The sequence below is a fragment of the Cricetulus griseus genome, chromosome 7 (genome assembly GCF_003668045.3).
Source record: "Cricetulus griseus strain 17A/GY chromosome 7, alternate assembly CriGri-PICRH-1.0, whole genome shotgun sequence".
NCBI lineage: Eukaryota > Metazoa > Chordata > Mammalia > Rodentia > Cricetidae > Cricetulus > Cricetulus griseus.
In genome coordinates this window covers 87,527,412-87,544,812 of record NC_048600.1, presented here as the reverse complement: position 1 = coordinate 87,544,812, position 17,401 = coordinate 87,527,412, and the positions used below count along the sequence as shown (strand labels likewise).

Here is a 17,401-nt window from a genome sequence, read left to right as displayed (position 1 = left end):
CTCCCTTTCCCTGCCTCATCTTTGAAGGCTGGAAAAGTCACCTCATAGTACTTGGCTCAATAAATCTGGTCTTTCTAATTTGGCTTGATCTGGCCTACTACTTTGGCAGAGAAACATATTATCAGGGTATGAAACCTATCAGTGACTACCCTAATTGTCCTCAGAGAACCTTTATCCAGTAATTGATGAAAGCAGATGCAGAGATCCACAGCCAAGCAGTGGGCTGAGCATTGGGAGTCCTCTTGAAGAAAGGGAGGTGGGATTGTTTGAGCTAGGGGTTAAGGCCATGATGGGGAAACCCACAGAGACAGCTGACCAGAGCCTGTGGGAGCTCATGGACTCTAGACCAACAGTTAGGAAGCTTACATGGGAAAGACTTAGGCCCTCTGCCTGTGTGTGACAGTTGTGTAGCTTGGTCTGTTTGTAAAGCTCCTAGCAGTGAGATCATGTATTGTCCCTGGTTCTTAGGTGGATTTTGGAAACCTGTTCCCCATACTGATTAATCTTGTCCAGTCTTGATGCAGGGGGAGGTGCTCATTCCTGCCTCAACTTGATGTTCCATGCTTTGTTCAAGCCCATGAACAGCCTGCCTCTTTCTGAATGGAGATGGAGGAGGAGCGGATAGAGAGAGCGGTATATAGGAGGAGGCAGGAGGTATATAACTTAAATAATATTCATTAAATAAAAAAGAAAAAATATTGAGTAAAATAAATTCAAATTTCCAGTGTGTGTGTGTGTGTGTGTGTGTGTGTGTGTGTGTGTGTGTGTGTTTTAAGAATTGAAGTATATTCCTTAAGAGGAGGCCTATCTGAAATTTCTGAAATCTCTTGTGATGATTTTTAAATGAAACAAAATTTAAGAACTAGGGAATAAAACCTATTTGGATGAGAGAGACAGAATTACACTGAAGTGATAGTGTCTTTTAAAAAAATATAGTATGTAGTAATATTAACAAATATTGTCATTCACAAAAATATCTTGAAAACAGTAATCAACACACTTGTAGGAGGTTAGGATGACTTGACAGGCAGAGAGTTACAGAACTGAGAAGTATCACACCTAAAACCCTACGCTGAGGACTGTCACATATATGGGAACACTAGACCTTTGAGTCAGAAGGACATTAAGCTAGATAGTGATCATCCTTCCAACTCATTAGGATGTCTGCAAGTTACTCCAAGACAAGAGCCTGCAATCCTTTGTCCTTAATTAATTACAGATTTATGAAGACCATAGAATGCCTCTATGGTCATAATCTGTGAACTATTCCCACTCATATCTCTGATTCCACTCTTCTCTGGGCTTAAGGGAACCTGATTCCAGAGGAGTTCAGATCCTGAAATAGCTCAGTAGGACAAAGTAATTAGTCACAACCTTGCCAAGAGCAAATAAGAGTCCTACATTTGTGACTGATTATGGCCCTGATCATATCTGGCTATGTTTAGGGGAAAGGTGGTAATGGCGTGACAATCATGGATGGATCTGTAGTCATTGGTTCTACCAAGGATAGGCAGTAATGTCACAAGTCTAGAATCTACTTTATTGAGAGTTTAAAGTGCAGTTGGGAGACTCCTAAATTACTTAAGCACCAAACTGTGCATGAGTTAAAATGTATTAGCAGTATAGTCATTCACATTTTAATTCATCAGATTTCATGACAACTGCCACCATGAAAACTACATGCTTTGGAAAGGTTTCCACATGACACACACTCAATACAACTCAACTTGTAAACAGGCCCTAGAAGAGATACACATGCTACTCGAAAAGAACAGGTATATATGAGCCAATTTTGTATGTATACCAATAAATGGAAAGGACTGGAGTAAGAAAAAAACAACACCCTCAAGTCATGTTCAAATATTTCTCAGGTCAATATCTTTTAAAATCTTAGATCCTTATTCTCATTGTTTCTTTTGGACCGTTATCTCTCTAGGCAAACCTTAACAGCCTATCCTGTGATGATAACCCTACCATTGGGCACAGAATCATAGATGACATTTGTGACAGCACTTTTAATGACTGTTCCTTGTACTTGGCTCTCATCATCTAGTTCAAATGTTGTAAAGATGCCATATGTAGTGATATGTTAAAATTTTTCTTTCCTGGCAAAATATACATATTTATCAGTCTTACAATTATTATATAATTACACATTGTATTAAGATCTATTTTTGTAAATGGAAATACTTTGTGGCAGTATTTTTCAATAATTTTTCAATAATCTAAACTCAGCTCTCTGTTCTAGCTGTATGTAAAACTCAAGATTTCCTTTAGTAACAAGTGTCATTCACCCAACCTAAAATGACAACTCTGCTCTTTATATAGTATTTTACACAAGTATTATGTGTTGAAGGCTTGGTCACAAATGCAGTATTCAGACAGCTATGCAGATATGATAGGATGTTTACAACCCTGGCCTAGTCAATGGATCCATCCAGTGATGAAGTCACAATACGATGGCATTGTGGAAAGACTGAGGATACTAGAATGTGAGATTTATTTGGAAGAAGTAGACGACAAGCATACTTTTGAAGAATACACTTCATTTCTGCTCCATCACCACCTCACTACTTCTTTGTTGGAATGAGGTGAACAGTTTTTTTCCTTTATCTATCTATTAATTTATCATCTCAATGTGAGATCAGTAATGCTAAGCCAAGCCAATTGACCATGGATAGAAGCCTCTGAAATCATGACTAGAATAACAATTCTTTCCTCTTTTAAGGAGTCTTTTTAACTCTTTAATCACAGAGATCCAGAAATAACAAAAGGAGCAGACAGGATTGAATGGTAACCTCAACTTCCATATTGGTGAAACCGTTGCTATATTCCCCAGCAGAAGAACACACACTTGAGATTTATGTCAGCTTTGTATACCACTGTAGGTCCTCCTGTCCCAAAATTTATTTCAGCTCAGCAACAGAACCAGTTCTATACTTTAAATATGAGTCTTAATTAGGGTTTCTATTGCTGTGAAGAAATACATGACCACAGCAACTATTATAAAGAAAACATTTGTTGGGGCAGCTCACTTACAGTTCAGAGGGCCAGTCCATTATCATCATGATGGGACATGGCAGCATGCATGCAGACATGGTGCTGGAGAAGTAGTTGAGAGTCCTGCATCTTGCAGGCTACTAGAATTGGCCTGTCTCACTGGGCATGACATTATCATACATGAGACCTCAAAGCCTGTGACAAACTTCCTCCAACAAGAAGACACCTACTCCATCCTGGACACACTTCTTAATACTGGCACTCCCTTTGGAGGCCAATTTCTTTCAAACTACCACACTAGGTGGATGGGACAGCATCTCATTTCCATCTTTCTGAATAGTCTTTCCATTTTTTGCACTGAGACCTCTCTGGATCACAGAGAAAGATGTCATGGGGGATATTCTCTACACTGATGCAAATACTAAGAATGAATTATTTTGCACAGTGAGAAAGGCATACTGGGGTTCTTCTTCTGCGTGTGAAAATTTTTAGACTTTGTATTTGTGCCACCAGTTTGTAGAGAACAGTCAATAGATTTGGCAATAGGCTGGATTGTTTGTTGGCTTTCTTTGGTGCCCCTTTGGCCTATTTAGTTGTAACACATTCCAAGCACTGGAGGTTTTTTTTACAAATGATGGTAAGGCTGTAGTGCTAAATCACACATACACATCTCATTGAACATGCAGAATCCAGCTGGTGCCTAATTAGAGCTTTAATACCTACTAAATATATTCATGGTACTAGAATGTATTCTGCATAGTACTAGAGAAGGAAAGTATTGAAAGATTTTAGTTTGCTGAGAGAAAAAGTTTCCCACAGGCCTTGGCCCAGGACAAGGAAGTTGGCCCCAACCCTAGGGCAGACAAACAATCCTTTTTGGGTCACACCTGGCCAACAGACAACTGGGGACTCTCCAGGGTACATTCTGTGGTTTTTCCTTTGTAGAAAAGCAGGTCACACCTGGGTGACCACTCTAACATGAGATCATACTTTGTAATCAGTCACTTTGTGCCCCTTGCCTGTATGCTGACCTGTGGCCTTTTCCTATATAAGGAGCTTGCACCCCATGCTGGGGTGTGCAGCTTTCCTGATATTGCTGGCACCCGAATGCGAATTTGTTCAATAAACCCTCTTGATTTTGCAGTTCTTGGTCTGGTTTCTGAGTCTTGGGGGCTCCTCGGGATCCTGAGGCCCCTAAGGGTCTGGGGGTCTTTCAGTATATACCCTCTTACCTCTAAACCCTTTGCTCTACAATTGGGACTTGCCTACATGATGCACTGGTGCAATAGCAGCAAACACACGTGGAAGTATAATATTATATGATGGGTTTGAAGGTCCATTCCTTGAGATGGACCCCATTTCAGATACTGCTCAGTTTACTAAAATCTGGAACAAGATAGGCCATGGACCTATGAGGAAATCAAATACTATTGTTCTGCTAAAGAAATGTAGGCATATGACTCTTAATTACATCCTGTTATAGTCACAAATGAGTGACTTGAATAGCAACCAGCAGAGAAGTTTCCTCCTGCAGTCAATGGAAACAAGCACAGAGACCTGAAACTGGGCAATGTACAGGGGTTGGGAGACCTTGCAACAACTTCCATCAAACCTCTCTCCTTGTGGCTCAGGGAAATTTGTGGATGAGGAAGATGAAGGATTGTAAGAGTCAGTGAGGGTGGAAGACACCAAGGAAGCAATGCCTTTCAGACACAACAGCACTGATGCACATATGAGCTTACAGAGCCTGTGGTTGCATGCTTGGGGTTTGCTCAAGTCCAATTTGGGGATCCAGTGCTGAGAAGGGGAAGTATTCATGATCTCCCATCATGATAACAGAAGCTACCACCAATGGCCACTCACAAAGGAAAAAATTCATTTTGTCCAATAGAGTCTCAGTGAGTAACAAACACTTAAGAGCAGGCTCTACGCTCAGTGGTAGACAAAACAAACAAAAACAAAAAACAAAAAAATCCCCAAACTGAAATTAAATGATAATGTTGTAAAGATTTTATTTTGTCTCTTAATTTTTTGTTTGGGCATTTTGCTCATATATTATGGTTTCTGATTTTGTGTTTTTATTGAGTGTGTGTGTTCCTTGTACTTTTTCTTTGGTTTTCTTTTTCCTATGTGTATTCTAACAGAGAAAGAAGGTGTGGTGTTGAATATTTGAGGAGGATCTGGAAAGAGATGGAGGGGAAACAAAATCAGAATATACTGTGTGAAAAAAATCTATTTTCAATAAAACACGAAAAGCTAAATTTTCAATTGCTTTACATGTGAATTTTATAAGCACACAATCAATTTGTACAAATAGTTCTTGTTGGAATTGTGATGTAATTTCATTTTGTATTGAAGAGACGACATCTTAAACAAAATTATCCTTTCACCCACAGCTAAAGCTTGAACTGAACTGAAATCCAGATGCAGAGAAGGAGGACTGATGAGCAAAGGGGTCCATACCAGCCTGGTGAAACCCACAGAAACAGCTGACCTGAACAAGGGAGAACACTTGGTCCCCAGGCTGATAGCTGGGAAACCAGCATGGGACTGATCCAGACCCCCTGAATGTGGGTGTCAGTGAGGAGACCTTGGAAATCTATGGGGCCTCTTGTAGTGGATCAGTATTTATTGATACCATAGGAATGGACTTTAGGAGCCCATCCCACATGGAGGGATACTCCCTGAGCCTAGGCACAATGGGGTTGGCCTAGGCCCTATCCCAAAGGATATGACAGACTCTGAAGTCCCCCACCCCAGTGGAAGGCCTCACCCTCCCTGGGGTGATGGATAGGGCATTAGTTGGGGGGCAGAGGGGAGAGGAGGGAGAGGGACCTGGGATTGACATGTAAAATAATTTTCTTTATAATAAAAAAGGAAAAAAATTAACCTTACAGTACAAGAAAATCATATATCAAAATATACATTAAGCTGTTTTTTTCTTTAATCTGTATTTTACAGTTTTGAAAGTATAATATGGATATTATACATACAGAACTAGATTATGGAACAGCCTTCACCACTGTGATTCCTGCCTGTGAATACAATGTGACCAGTTGTCTGATATTCCTGCTGTCATGCCTTCCTCCTATGGTGGACCTAAGCCCTTAAACAATGAGACAAAATAAATGGCTTTCTTGAGAGCTTCATGTATGTGTATAGTGCATTTTAGAGACTTCATCCCTGATTCTTCCTTAATAAAGACTTACAGTTTCAGCTACCTTCCCTTAGTTGCAGTCTGACTGTATTAAATTGAAATGCCAGAGATTAACAGTTCACAGTTTTAAATGGTTTGCTCTCCCCATATTATGAAAACCAAGTGCTCTCGGTCTCCATCCTACAAGAGATTTGAATAATCAGCTCATCTAGCACTTATACATCCTATCTGCTGCCCTCCCTGTGAGGTGCTCTTCAGCTATCTTGAGAACCAAGTCAACTCCTTTTCTGTGAAGCCTTATATAAATATTTACAGGTAGATCTTCAGTGAGGTTTAGAGAGAAGGCTAAAGCTGTATCACATTTCCTGTGTCTAACCCCTTTCTTCCTGTTGCATAGGCATTGTAATTGTTTGAATGTTCAAAAGTAGCAAGGTACAGTATAGTACAGTATATTTTCTGAGAATGAAAATAGAGAGCAATAGATGGCTTTAATTATGGTAAATTACTACTATAACTAATTATTATCATTTGTTACTGTTGGTCTTTATTGTTCCTCACTTGGAAGTGGAACTTTACTATACACAAATATTTGTGGAAGAAAGCACAACAGTATAGGATTTTGGTGCCACCTTTGTTTTCAGACATCTTCTGAGGAATTTGAATATATTCCCCTGTGGGAGGGAGAAATTGCCATATTTTGAAACACTAAAAACAAACTACTGAGTGACTTTACAATATTTTAATATATACTTTTAGTTTCGGATCCTATGATGTTGTTAGCTTAGTAGTTCTAGAACATTCTTTGAGACTCTCTGGAATTATGAATGAAAAATTGTGTTGACTATGAATAACCTACCCATGTACTTCTGCATATATAAATAGTTTAGTTCTTTTATGTTGTTGTTCTTTGCTACAACCTGATAAAATGTTTACATTTCCAGGACTTAAAAATACTTTGAGCCATATGTTGGTGGCACACGCCTTTAATCCCAGCACTCGGGTGGCAGAGGCAGGCAGATCTCTGTGAGTTCCAGGCCAGCCTGGTCTCCAGAGAGAGTGCCAGGATAGGCTCCAAAGCTACACAGAGAAACCCTGTCTCGATAAACCAAAAAAAAAAATGCTTTGAACTTGTTACAGACTATCAACATTGTTGGGAATACCACATAGAATTGGGCATAGAATTTTGAGAGAAATTTATGCTGGATTATACACATTGAAAAAGAAAAAAGATCTAAAATTAATTGTAGTAGGAACCTAGGAAAAGAAGAATGTCTTAAACTCAAAGGAAGCAGGGAAAAAGAAATTACATGCTATGCACATACATATACAAGCATGTATGTGTGCTTGTACACACACACACACACACACACACACACACACACACACACACACACACACACACACACACACACAGGGTAGGAATCCATAGAATTTGAAAACCAAATATCAAAAGAAGTTATGGAAATCAAATGCTGGTACTTTTAAAGGAGTGATAAAATAAAAAAAAAATCCAGTAACTCAGCTAACAAATGGAGAAAGGGATGTAAGTCACTAGGGAGTGAGATGAATGAGGAGTCACTCTATACATGCCAAGGAAATTTAAATAGTAAAAAAGAATTATGGAAACAACTCCATCCTCACAAAATGATGGTCTAGATCAAAGCAGCAGATTTCTTTAACACAAAGCATTTACAATTACATCAGTTGTTTTCAAATGGCCCACCTTTAGCCTACATAAAAATCTAAACTGGAGATACATGTAAATCCTGTCCATTCCATAAACAGGGAAATGGCAATACGGATTGATATTCTTTTCATTTCCACCTTCCCCAAAGTATATTGAGGCATGATCCAAGGCTATCTTCAGTCCCTACCTCAGGGGAATGGGAAAATTAGTCCTAAATAAGTCCTGGGCAATTACAGTAATCTTTAATGAGTTAAGCAGGATCTGGACTCCTCTGGGATGCAGAGCCCCTGGGTCCAGAGATGGATAAAAGAGAACATGTAAGAAGGTGTTGACTACAGATGCTGTTCTTTCCTGTTCTTATAATGAATGAAGGGGACCTCCAGTCATCCTAGATAATTGTCAGGAGGTACCTTAGTGTCTTCCAACCTATGGATCTTCCATTTCCAGTTTTGTGATAATGTGACCGACAGTTTTCAGGTATTTATACCATTCTTTGCCATTCCCATACTTTGCAACATTTTTCTATACAGTAAAAATACCTTGTTCCACAGTTGCATTGATAATCATTATGGTGATGATCAGGTTTATTACAATTACTTAAAGGGTAATTATTTTTCCATTTCAAGGTTAGGGACAATTCTGGAGTTGTTAAGTATTTTTAAAAAGCATCTTTCACTATGGAATATTAATAAACCTTGAACAGATCCTTTATCCAAAAGAGCTCAGAGCAAGTAATGCATGTACTTGCTCCTTACTGAAACCCATCAACCAGAGTATTGACATCACCTGAGTGTCATTTATAAAGGTGAGTATCAGCTTCAAAAACAGAGTCGGTGTTTTCAGAGAAGCCCAGGTGAATTGCATTATATTAACTGATAGAACCATGTCAACAGGAGACTCTCATATGCTATTCAGTTCAAGAATTGAAGGAGTAAAGTCCATTGGCAGAAACTGCAAGCTTCAAAGGTGACATCTGCTTTGTAATCTTGAATATAAGGCTACACAATTCATTTATTATATTATTCTTTATCAATAAAAACTCAGGAGTCAGATATAAGGGGAAGAATGATCAGAGAAGCTGGTGAGACATGACCAATGATCTCCTCACTCTCTCCTTCCTCTATCCAAAAGGGCTGAGAAGCTTTCTAAACCCCTCCCTAGAGGACCCTAAGAGAGACATACATGGTCCCTCAGAGAAGGGGAAAGGGACAAGATCTCCTGAGCTAATATGGAGCATGGGGGAGGGGAGAGGGAGTTAGGAGAAAGAGAAATGAAGAAGGGGGGAGAGGAGGACATGAGAGAGCAGGAAGGTTGAGTCAGGGGAAGAATAGAGGAGAGTAAGAAAAGAGATACCATAATAGAGGGAACCATTATAGGTTTAAAGAGAAATCTGGCACTTGGGAAATGTCCAGAGATCTACAAGGTTGACCCGAAATAACAATCTAAGCAATAGTGGAGAGGCTACCTTAAATGCCCTTCTCCGATAATGAGACTGATGACTACCTTATATGCTACCCTAGAGCCTTCATCCAGTAGCTGATGGAAGCAGAAGCAGACACCCACAGCTAAACACTGAGCTGAACTCTGGAATCCAGTTGCAGAGAGGGAGGAGTGATAAGCAAAGGAGTCAAGACCAGACTGGAGAACCCCACAGAAACAGCTGACCTGAACAAGGGGGAGCCCATGGACTCTTGACTGATAGCTGGGAAACCAGCATAGAACATTTCCAGACCCCCCTGAATGAGGATGTCAGTTTGGAGGTGTGGTTAATCTATGGGCCTCTGGTAGTAGATCAGTACTTATCCCTAGTACACGAATGGACTTTGGCAACACACTCCACATAGAGGGATACTCTCTCAGCCTAGACACACACAGGAGGGTCTAAGCCCTGCACCAAATGATATGACAGACTTTGAAGATCCCCTATGGAAGGCTTCACCCTCCCTAGGGAGCAGAAAGGTATAGGGGGTGGGTGGGGGGCAGGAGACGAGAGGAGGGAGAGGGAACATGGGATTGACATGTAAAACAAGCTTGTTTCTAATTTAAATAAAAAGGGCAAAAGAATAAACCCCTCCCTAATACTTCATGTGTTCTCCAAAACCTCTGTGGCTAATTTTGGTCGGCTAGTAGCTAGCTCTGTTCTCTAATTCAAGGCAAATTTTATTGTCAGCCTCACAAGTGTAAGAGTATGATCAAAATATCCCACATCTGCATAAGACATGGGCCCCATTCATTCACAGAATAAGAGGTACTAGATGCACGATTTCACCTATATTGCCCTTCCCATTGCCACCAAGCATAGCATTCAAGTGTTAACCTGTTAATGCAGTTACACCAATGACCTTTAGCAGAGTGGAGACTCCAGCAGCTGGACTCAGTCAGATAGTGTCGTGGAAGGATGTCCCACTGCTCTGTGTGTTGTTCATTTTCTTCTATTTTATCAGTTAGAGATGAAACTCGGGGCCTTCGGTATGCTAGATAGCTATAGTACCACTGAGCTAAATGCCCTGCTCCTACATCTCTTTGTGTGTCTCATGACTTCTTCACCAGCTTTGATGCAGACTAGTGCTGTTCATTAGACAGAGTTATCTAGAAGAAAGGAGAACAGGACAAGGAACTGTCTTTTAAAGATTCAGTCCACCTACTTGGGAACTGATAAATCCAGTAGCTGCTGACCAGAGTCCCTGGGAGGAGTGGAGGTTACAGTCTTAAATCTGAGGCAGTCTAGACAAGTTTTCTCAAGAGACTGCAGTTTTTCTGTTTCTTCCTATAATTACTTGCATGAATCATCACATTATGAAGAGTTACAGTTGCTATACAATGATTTAATATTAATTGCTAATTTAAATGTTAACAACAGTGTAAAACACATTCATAGACATTTTCAGAAGTATTTGCTATCCAGACCTAGACCAGTTCCTTTTATAATTAACTATAAAGTAACATATACCTATCTTAAGGTGAAGTCAAGAGAAGGATGAAAATAACTGCTACTTCATAAAATGTTCATCATATTTATTTTCCTACATCACTTTCAGTGGGGTCATTTGAAATGAAGCATAAAATGATGAGTCATTAGTATTATTGAAATGAGCATTGCATCTTACCCACCCTAATACTTTCCATGAATACACAGTTGCATCTGTAAAGCTAATCACAAATTATCAAATTTTCATTCTAAAATGTTCTAGTTTAGTGACTTTATATTCTGGGAAGATTGAAGAAGTGTAATTATTTGGTTTTAATGTTCATTTCTAGCTTAAATTTGAAAGAGTCTTTTTCTCATGATACAACATCACCAGGAAATCTTCATGAACATGGAGTCACATCTAGGCAGGGCTGGCTTTATTGAAATATGTGGGCAGGCATGGCGTTTCTTACATGAAGTTAAAGTCTGGTAACAATAGCTGTGAACCAGAGATCAGGGCCATCAGTAGCTGTGAGATGAGTGCAAGATGCAGAGGGAACACTGCAGTAGATCTTACTGTGTGTAGAGACACAAGAGAGGTTTAACTTAGTATATGGCATATCCTATTGTGAACATAAGTGGGACAAGCTACACCACAGATGAAAGCATGTAATAGGTAAAGTGAACATCAAATCAGAAATTATGGATGCACAAACTTCAATTTGTAATACAACATTGCAGAAGAGAAGCCTGTAGGCATGGTGTGAGTCCATACTGGGCTGTAAAGGTTGGTAAAAGTCAGAAAAAAACAAGCATAGGTTGTACACACGATAGGAATTTTGTCCTTAAGAACAAGGTGGTCATCTGAATAATAAATCAGAAAAGAGGGAATTGTATTACCATCTCAGAATGGGAATTCTGTGGGTTAAACATACTGAAGAAATATGTGATTATACATGGGACATGGGACATGGGACATGGGACATGGGTTGGAATTGAATGCTGACTTTAATATTTCAGACAGGAGATGACAGCATCCATTTCTAAGAATATGCTTGGATGGCTTTAAATGCCTGGGTAAGAAGAGGATGAAGATGAGAAACTATATTGTGTTATATTAAGTTCAAGGTAAGAAAAGTGCAATGTAACTTGTATATTGAATCTTGAATTAATTTATTGTGTTATGAGAAACAAGAGTCATGGGAGATAGAAGATGTTGGGAGAGAGAGAATTCATTTTCTCTTGGGATGCATTGAGCCACGGAAGCCTGTATGTGTGGGACCATAGGATATGCTTAATCAGCAATAAGGTAGTGAATTCTGTAGGTTAGAAAAACAGCTATATATAACTTTTAATTGATAATCTAACACATGAAGGTATATGTGTTTCCTTGGGTTCATATAAAATTCAGAGGAGCAGGTATTTACCAACCATTTAAGAAAACAGAAAAAACATTCCAAATGGGGTGAACTTCAGTTGCCCAGAATAAGTAGGCAGGTAGGAAAGATAGATGTCAATATCAGAAGCTACTAAGAGTGATTAGAGAATATTAGACTATTAGAGCATGCTAAGGCAACATTAAGGAAAGCCTTTTATGACTATAATGATTGAATATACTGGGATGTAGAGATTACAGTACCTTTGAAGAGAGTAATAGTGATTATGGAAGAACATGAAACATACCATGTGTGTTCAGAATATGTCTGGTTTTATTGGGATAGGGAGAAGGATTGGGGGAGCAGTTGTCAGCAGAGGTTTTAAAAATGGGTTAGCATGACATCACCTACCAAGGACAATTGAAGAAATCAAGAGATCAAGATTATTCCATGCCACAGTGAAGCAAAGAATATAATAATTACAAAATTTTTAAAAAGAAAAAAATCTAAAGTAAACAAGACTGAATAATAGAATTGATCTTTCTCATACATGCTCAACCTTGGGGAGTTTATAAAACTGCTAATTATATTTCTTAAAGATATTGGAGGCAGATCATGAGTGGAAACAACCAAACTATGATGTCCCAGTTCCTCCTCCTGGGCCTGCCCATCCCCCCAGAGCAGCACAACCTGTTCTATGCCCTGTTCCTGGCCATGTACCTCACCACCATCCTGGGGAATCTCATCATCATCGTTCTCATCCTACTGGACTCCCATCTCCACACACCCATGTACTTGTTTCTCAGCAACTTGTCCTTCTCTGACCTCTGCTTCTCCTCTGTCACAATGCCCAAATTGCTACAGAACATGCAGAGCCAGGACCCATCCATCTCATATGTAGGCTGTCTGACACAAATGTATTTTTTAATGTTTTTTGGAGATATGGAGAGCTTCCTTCTTGTGGTCATGGCCTATGACCGCTATGTGGCCATCTGTTTCCCCCTTCATTACAGCAGCATCATGAGCCCCAAGCTCTGTGCTTGTCTGTTGTTGCCACTATGGATGTTGGCCACATCCAATGCAATGATGCATACCCTGCTTATGGCTAGATTATCTTTTTGTGAGAACAATGTGATCCCCCACTTTTTTTGTGACTCATTGGCTCTCTTGAAGCTGGCATGCACAGACACCTACATTAATGACTTAATGATATTTATTATGAGTGGTCTCATTGGTATTGCACCATTCCTACTCATTGTTATGTCCTATGCAAGGATTGTCTTCTCTATAGTCAAGGTTCATTCAACCCAAGGCATCCACAAACTTTTCTCCACCTGCGGTTCCCACCTCTCTGTGGTGTCTCTGTTCTATGGGACAGTTATTGGTGTTTATGTATGTCCATCAGGTGATAACTCTACTGTGAAAGAGACTACCATGGCCATGATGTACACAGTGGTGACTCCCATGCTGAACCCCTTCATCTACAGCCTGAGGAACAAAGACATAAAGGGAGCCCTGATAAAAGTTATTTACAGGAAGAAAATCTCTTAGTAATGGTAGCACTTGGGATTTTTACCTCATTTTATGTAATAAATATAATGATGCTAATATTTTATCCAGAGTTTTCCTCATCATATGACCTACATAAAGAGCATGTTACATAACAGTTCAATATGTGAAAGATAAGAATTGTAATAGTGTAATTAAAGTTTGAAAGATTGTCTTAATACCTGGCTTCATTATCCTACTCACCTTGCATAAATGATCCTGGAAATGCATAGCAGAAGATGTACTATCTACTATGATCTCTATCCCTTACATTCTTAAGCACCTGCAACACTTTATTTTTTATTTTTTGTTTTTTTTTCGAGACAGGGTTTCTCTGTGGCTTTGGAGGCTGTCCTGGAACTCCCTCTTGTCGACCAGGCTGGTCTCAAACTCACATTGATCCATCTGCCTCTGCCTCCCAAGTGCTTGGATTAAAGGTGTGCACCACCACCATCTGGCCACACGTGCAACACTTTAACATTTTATCCTGATCTTTATGCTCACTGATGTTTCAGTTAAAATAGTTTTAGTAATGGTGTTATGACACTCATAGCGATGAAATCTCTCCACCATCCAACTTCCTTCTAATATTTTTTACAGATACTTCCACATTGATTTTGACATCATTTTTTTCTCTCATTATTTTCATGTCTTTGATATCTTTCCTGATTACTCTTGACCATGAACAAATTAGGGGACTCATTTTGTACTACAGTGTCATTTATGCAATTTTTCTCTTAATTTGAAATTGATAACCAATGACCATTCAATTTACATCTCTAAGATAAAGTAAAGAAGAAAGAAAGCTAGAAGCTGGTAATGCCTCATATATGTTTCATAATACTTACATACTTTCATACATACTTACTTTTTAGAATTTCTGTTCATAGTGTATGCCTTTACTTTTACCTTGTTACAATGTCAAGGAGATAGAGCAGATTCTGTTTCACAGACTGAATACTGTGAAGTTCACTGACTTCCCATCTCACGTCAAAGGGAAATGGTTGAGTGTGTATTGAATTATAGACTAATTCCACTCAATTGTTTCAGGTTTTTTACTTTAGAAAGAGGAATGCTTCTTCATTTTTTCTATTCTTTGGCTCACTATGGCATGGAATAACTTTGTTCCTTTGATTTCTTCAGTTACTCTTTGTAGATGATGACATACAAACCCAGTCCTTTATATTCAGCTGATTTGCTACAGCCTCCATCTCCATGTGAAGCCAATACTGCCTCTAGGGCTTCTCACTGCCTGGTGAACATCACCACTTGAGCCTCTATATAAATTTCAACAAGAGCATGCAGCCCGTTAAGTCTTTCATTCCCATATAGTCTTCTCTTTTTCTTTATTTTATTTCTTGAATTATGATGCCATCTCCTACCCAATTATCTATAATATAATTGCCCAAGCTGTAACCAACATTATACTTAATGGTTAAAACACTCAGGACAAAGTTGTTCCTGAAATGAGGAATAAGGCATGAATATCCACTTTTCCCACTGTTATTAAGTACAGTAATGAAATTTACAATATTCATCAAATATAATGCAATGGAAAAAACCCGAACAAGACTTATTCTCATGTCCCTCCTCCAGTATATAGTCCCTTTGTGCTTTCCTGGAACATGTTTAAGGATATATATTTTTTTTCAGAGATATGATCAATAAGTACTAAAGAACATGGAGACTGGATCTGGGATATAACACTGTGTAATATTTTCTAGTTCCATCCATTTATCTATAAGTTCATGATTTCATTTCCCTTTACACCTGAATAGAATTGTGTGTCTGCCCTGCATGTTCATTATCCACCCTTCAGCTGAAAGACATTTAGGCTACTTTCCTTTGCAGCTAGTGTGAATAGAGATGCAATAAGCACAGTTAAGCAAGTATGTCTGAAGAAGTATATTGATTCCTTTAGGACATGCCAATATATTTTGTTTACTCTTCATACTGGATTCCATGGTGGTTAGATCCTACCAATAGTGAATGAGTTTTCCCCTTGACTCTGGATATTTACCAGCTTATGTTATCAGTTATTTTTTGGATAGTAGGGCACAGGTGCTATGAGGGAGTAAGAGGAAAACACGGGAGGAACTTAACTGGGGGTGGGGAGAGGGTAATACAGAGAAAGAAGGATGATACCGAGATAAATAAAACTCAGGATGTTTGAAAAGATCATAGGCAAATAATTTATTCTTATGATAAACACATATATTGTATACATGAATATATAGATTTTTCAAGACAGGCTTTCATAATGTGTAGCCATTGGCTATCATTGGCTATCTTGGAACTTTCTCTGTAGACAAGGCTGGCCTTGAACTCACAGATACCTTCCTAACTTGCTTCATGGCATGGCAGTGTTTCTCACAAGTGCCACAGACTACCTAACAAAAATCTCAGGGCCAGGCATGGGAACCCTCCCTTCATATTGCTGGTTAGCTGAGTCCAAGAGACTCCCATAACAATATAGTCTATTGCTCTTGTCCTTAGTTTTCTCTTAGAAATTGACAGTATATTCATTTTGCTGAAGACATCATGCACTTCCGACATAGAACTTTGAAGAATTGAGCTACAACTTACTCAGAATCCTCCATATTGGGGACTAGGTCTTCAGTATTGGAAGGTGCTCTGCAAGATTCCAGAAAAGAAACGCAATCAGTAGACATAACCCATTGTAAAGTTTCTGAAACACAATGACCAGCATGGGAAAGGATCCCAGTGGTACAATAGTGATTGATACTTTTATCTTGAGAGTAACCAACAGCTGCCTATGTGAGCTTACATCCAAATCAATAGAAAGTAAATTCATACCTAGTACAGCAAACCTAGCCAGTTATAGACCCTAGTGAAGATCCTACAACTGCCATTGTCTTTTTTAAAATTTAATTTAGAAGCAATCTTATTTTACATATAAATCCCAATCCCTCTCCCTCCATTCTCCCATGCTCCCCACCAGCCCCATCCCATCCTTTATCCACTCCCCTGGGAGGATGAGACCTTCCATGGGTGATCATCAAAGTGTGTCACATCATTTGGGGGAGGGCCTAGGCCCTCCCCCTTGTATCCGGGTTGAGAGAGTATGCCTCCATGGGGAATGAGCTCCCAAATTGCATTTTTGCATTAGGAATAAATTCTGGTTCCACTGTCAGAGGTGCCATAGACTGCTCAGGCCTCCTAACTGACACCTACATTCAGAAGGCTTGGGTCAGTCCAATGCTGCTTCCCCAGCTTCATGACTGGGGTCTGTATGCTCTCACTTGGTCAGGTCAGATGTTTCTGTGGTTTTCTCCTGCATGGTCTTGACCCCTTTGCTCATCCCTCCCCCTTCTCTACAATTGGATTGTAGGAGTACTGCTCAAGCTTAGCAGTGGATGTCTGTTTCTGCTTCCATCAGCTACTGGATTAAGGCTCTAGGATGGCATTTAAGTTAGTCATCAATCTCATTATAGGTGAAGGCCATTTAAGGTAGCCTCTCAACTATTGCTTAGATTCTAAATTGGTGTCATCCTTGTGGATCTCTGGACATTTCCCTAGTGCCAGATTTCTCTTTAAACCTATAATGGCTCCTTCTATTATGGTATCTCTTTTGTTGCTTTCCTATATTCTTCCCCCATCCCTCATATTCTCCACCCCCATCTTCTTCTCCCCTTCTCTTTTTACTACCCCCTTCCTCCTCCAGTGTTCCCAATTTGCTCAGGATCTCTTGTCCCTTTCACTTT

The 17,401-nt window shown here is 39.4% G+C and overlaps 1 protein-coding gene and 1 long non-coding RNA gene across 2 annotated transcripts; both read left to right on the top strand.

Moving 5' to 3' along the window:
- Positions 1-5,510: 5,510 nt before the first annotated feature.
- Positions 5,511-6,149, top strand: LOC107980378. Its single transcript, XR_003487213.2, has 2 exons — positions 5,511-5,570; positions 5,962-6,149. It is a non-coding gene; the product is annotated as an uncharacterized LOC107980378 (long non-coding RNA).
- Positions 6,150-12,743: 6,594 nt separating this feature from the next.
- On the top strand, positions 12,744-13,679 carry LOC100762958 (olfactory receptor 1496). Its single transcript, XM_027426151.1, has one exon. It carries the CDS (start codon positions 12,744-12,746, stop codon positions 13,677-13,679), a length of 936 nt encoding a protein of 311 aa, XP_027281952.1.
- Positions 13,680-17,401: the final 3,722 nt, after the last annotated feature.

What these genes read in the sequence shown, in the direction of transcription:
- LOC100762958 (XM_027426151.1), top strand. Translation starts at nt 12,744, where the DNA reads ATGAGTGGAAACAACCAAACTATGATGTCCCAGTTCCTCCTCCTGGGC.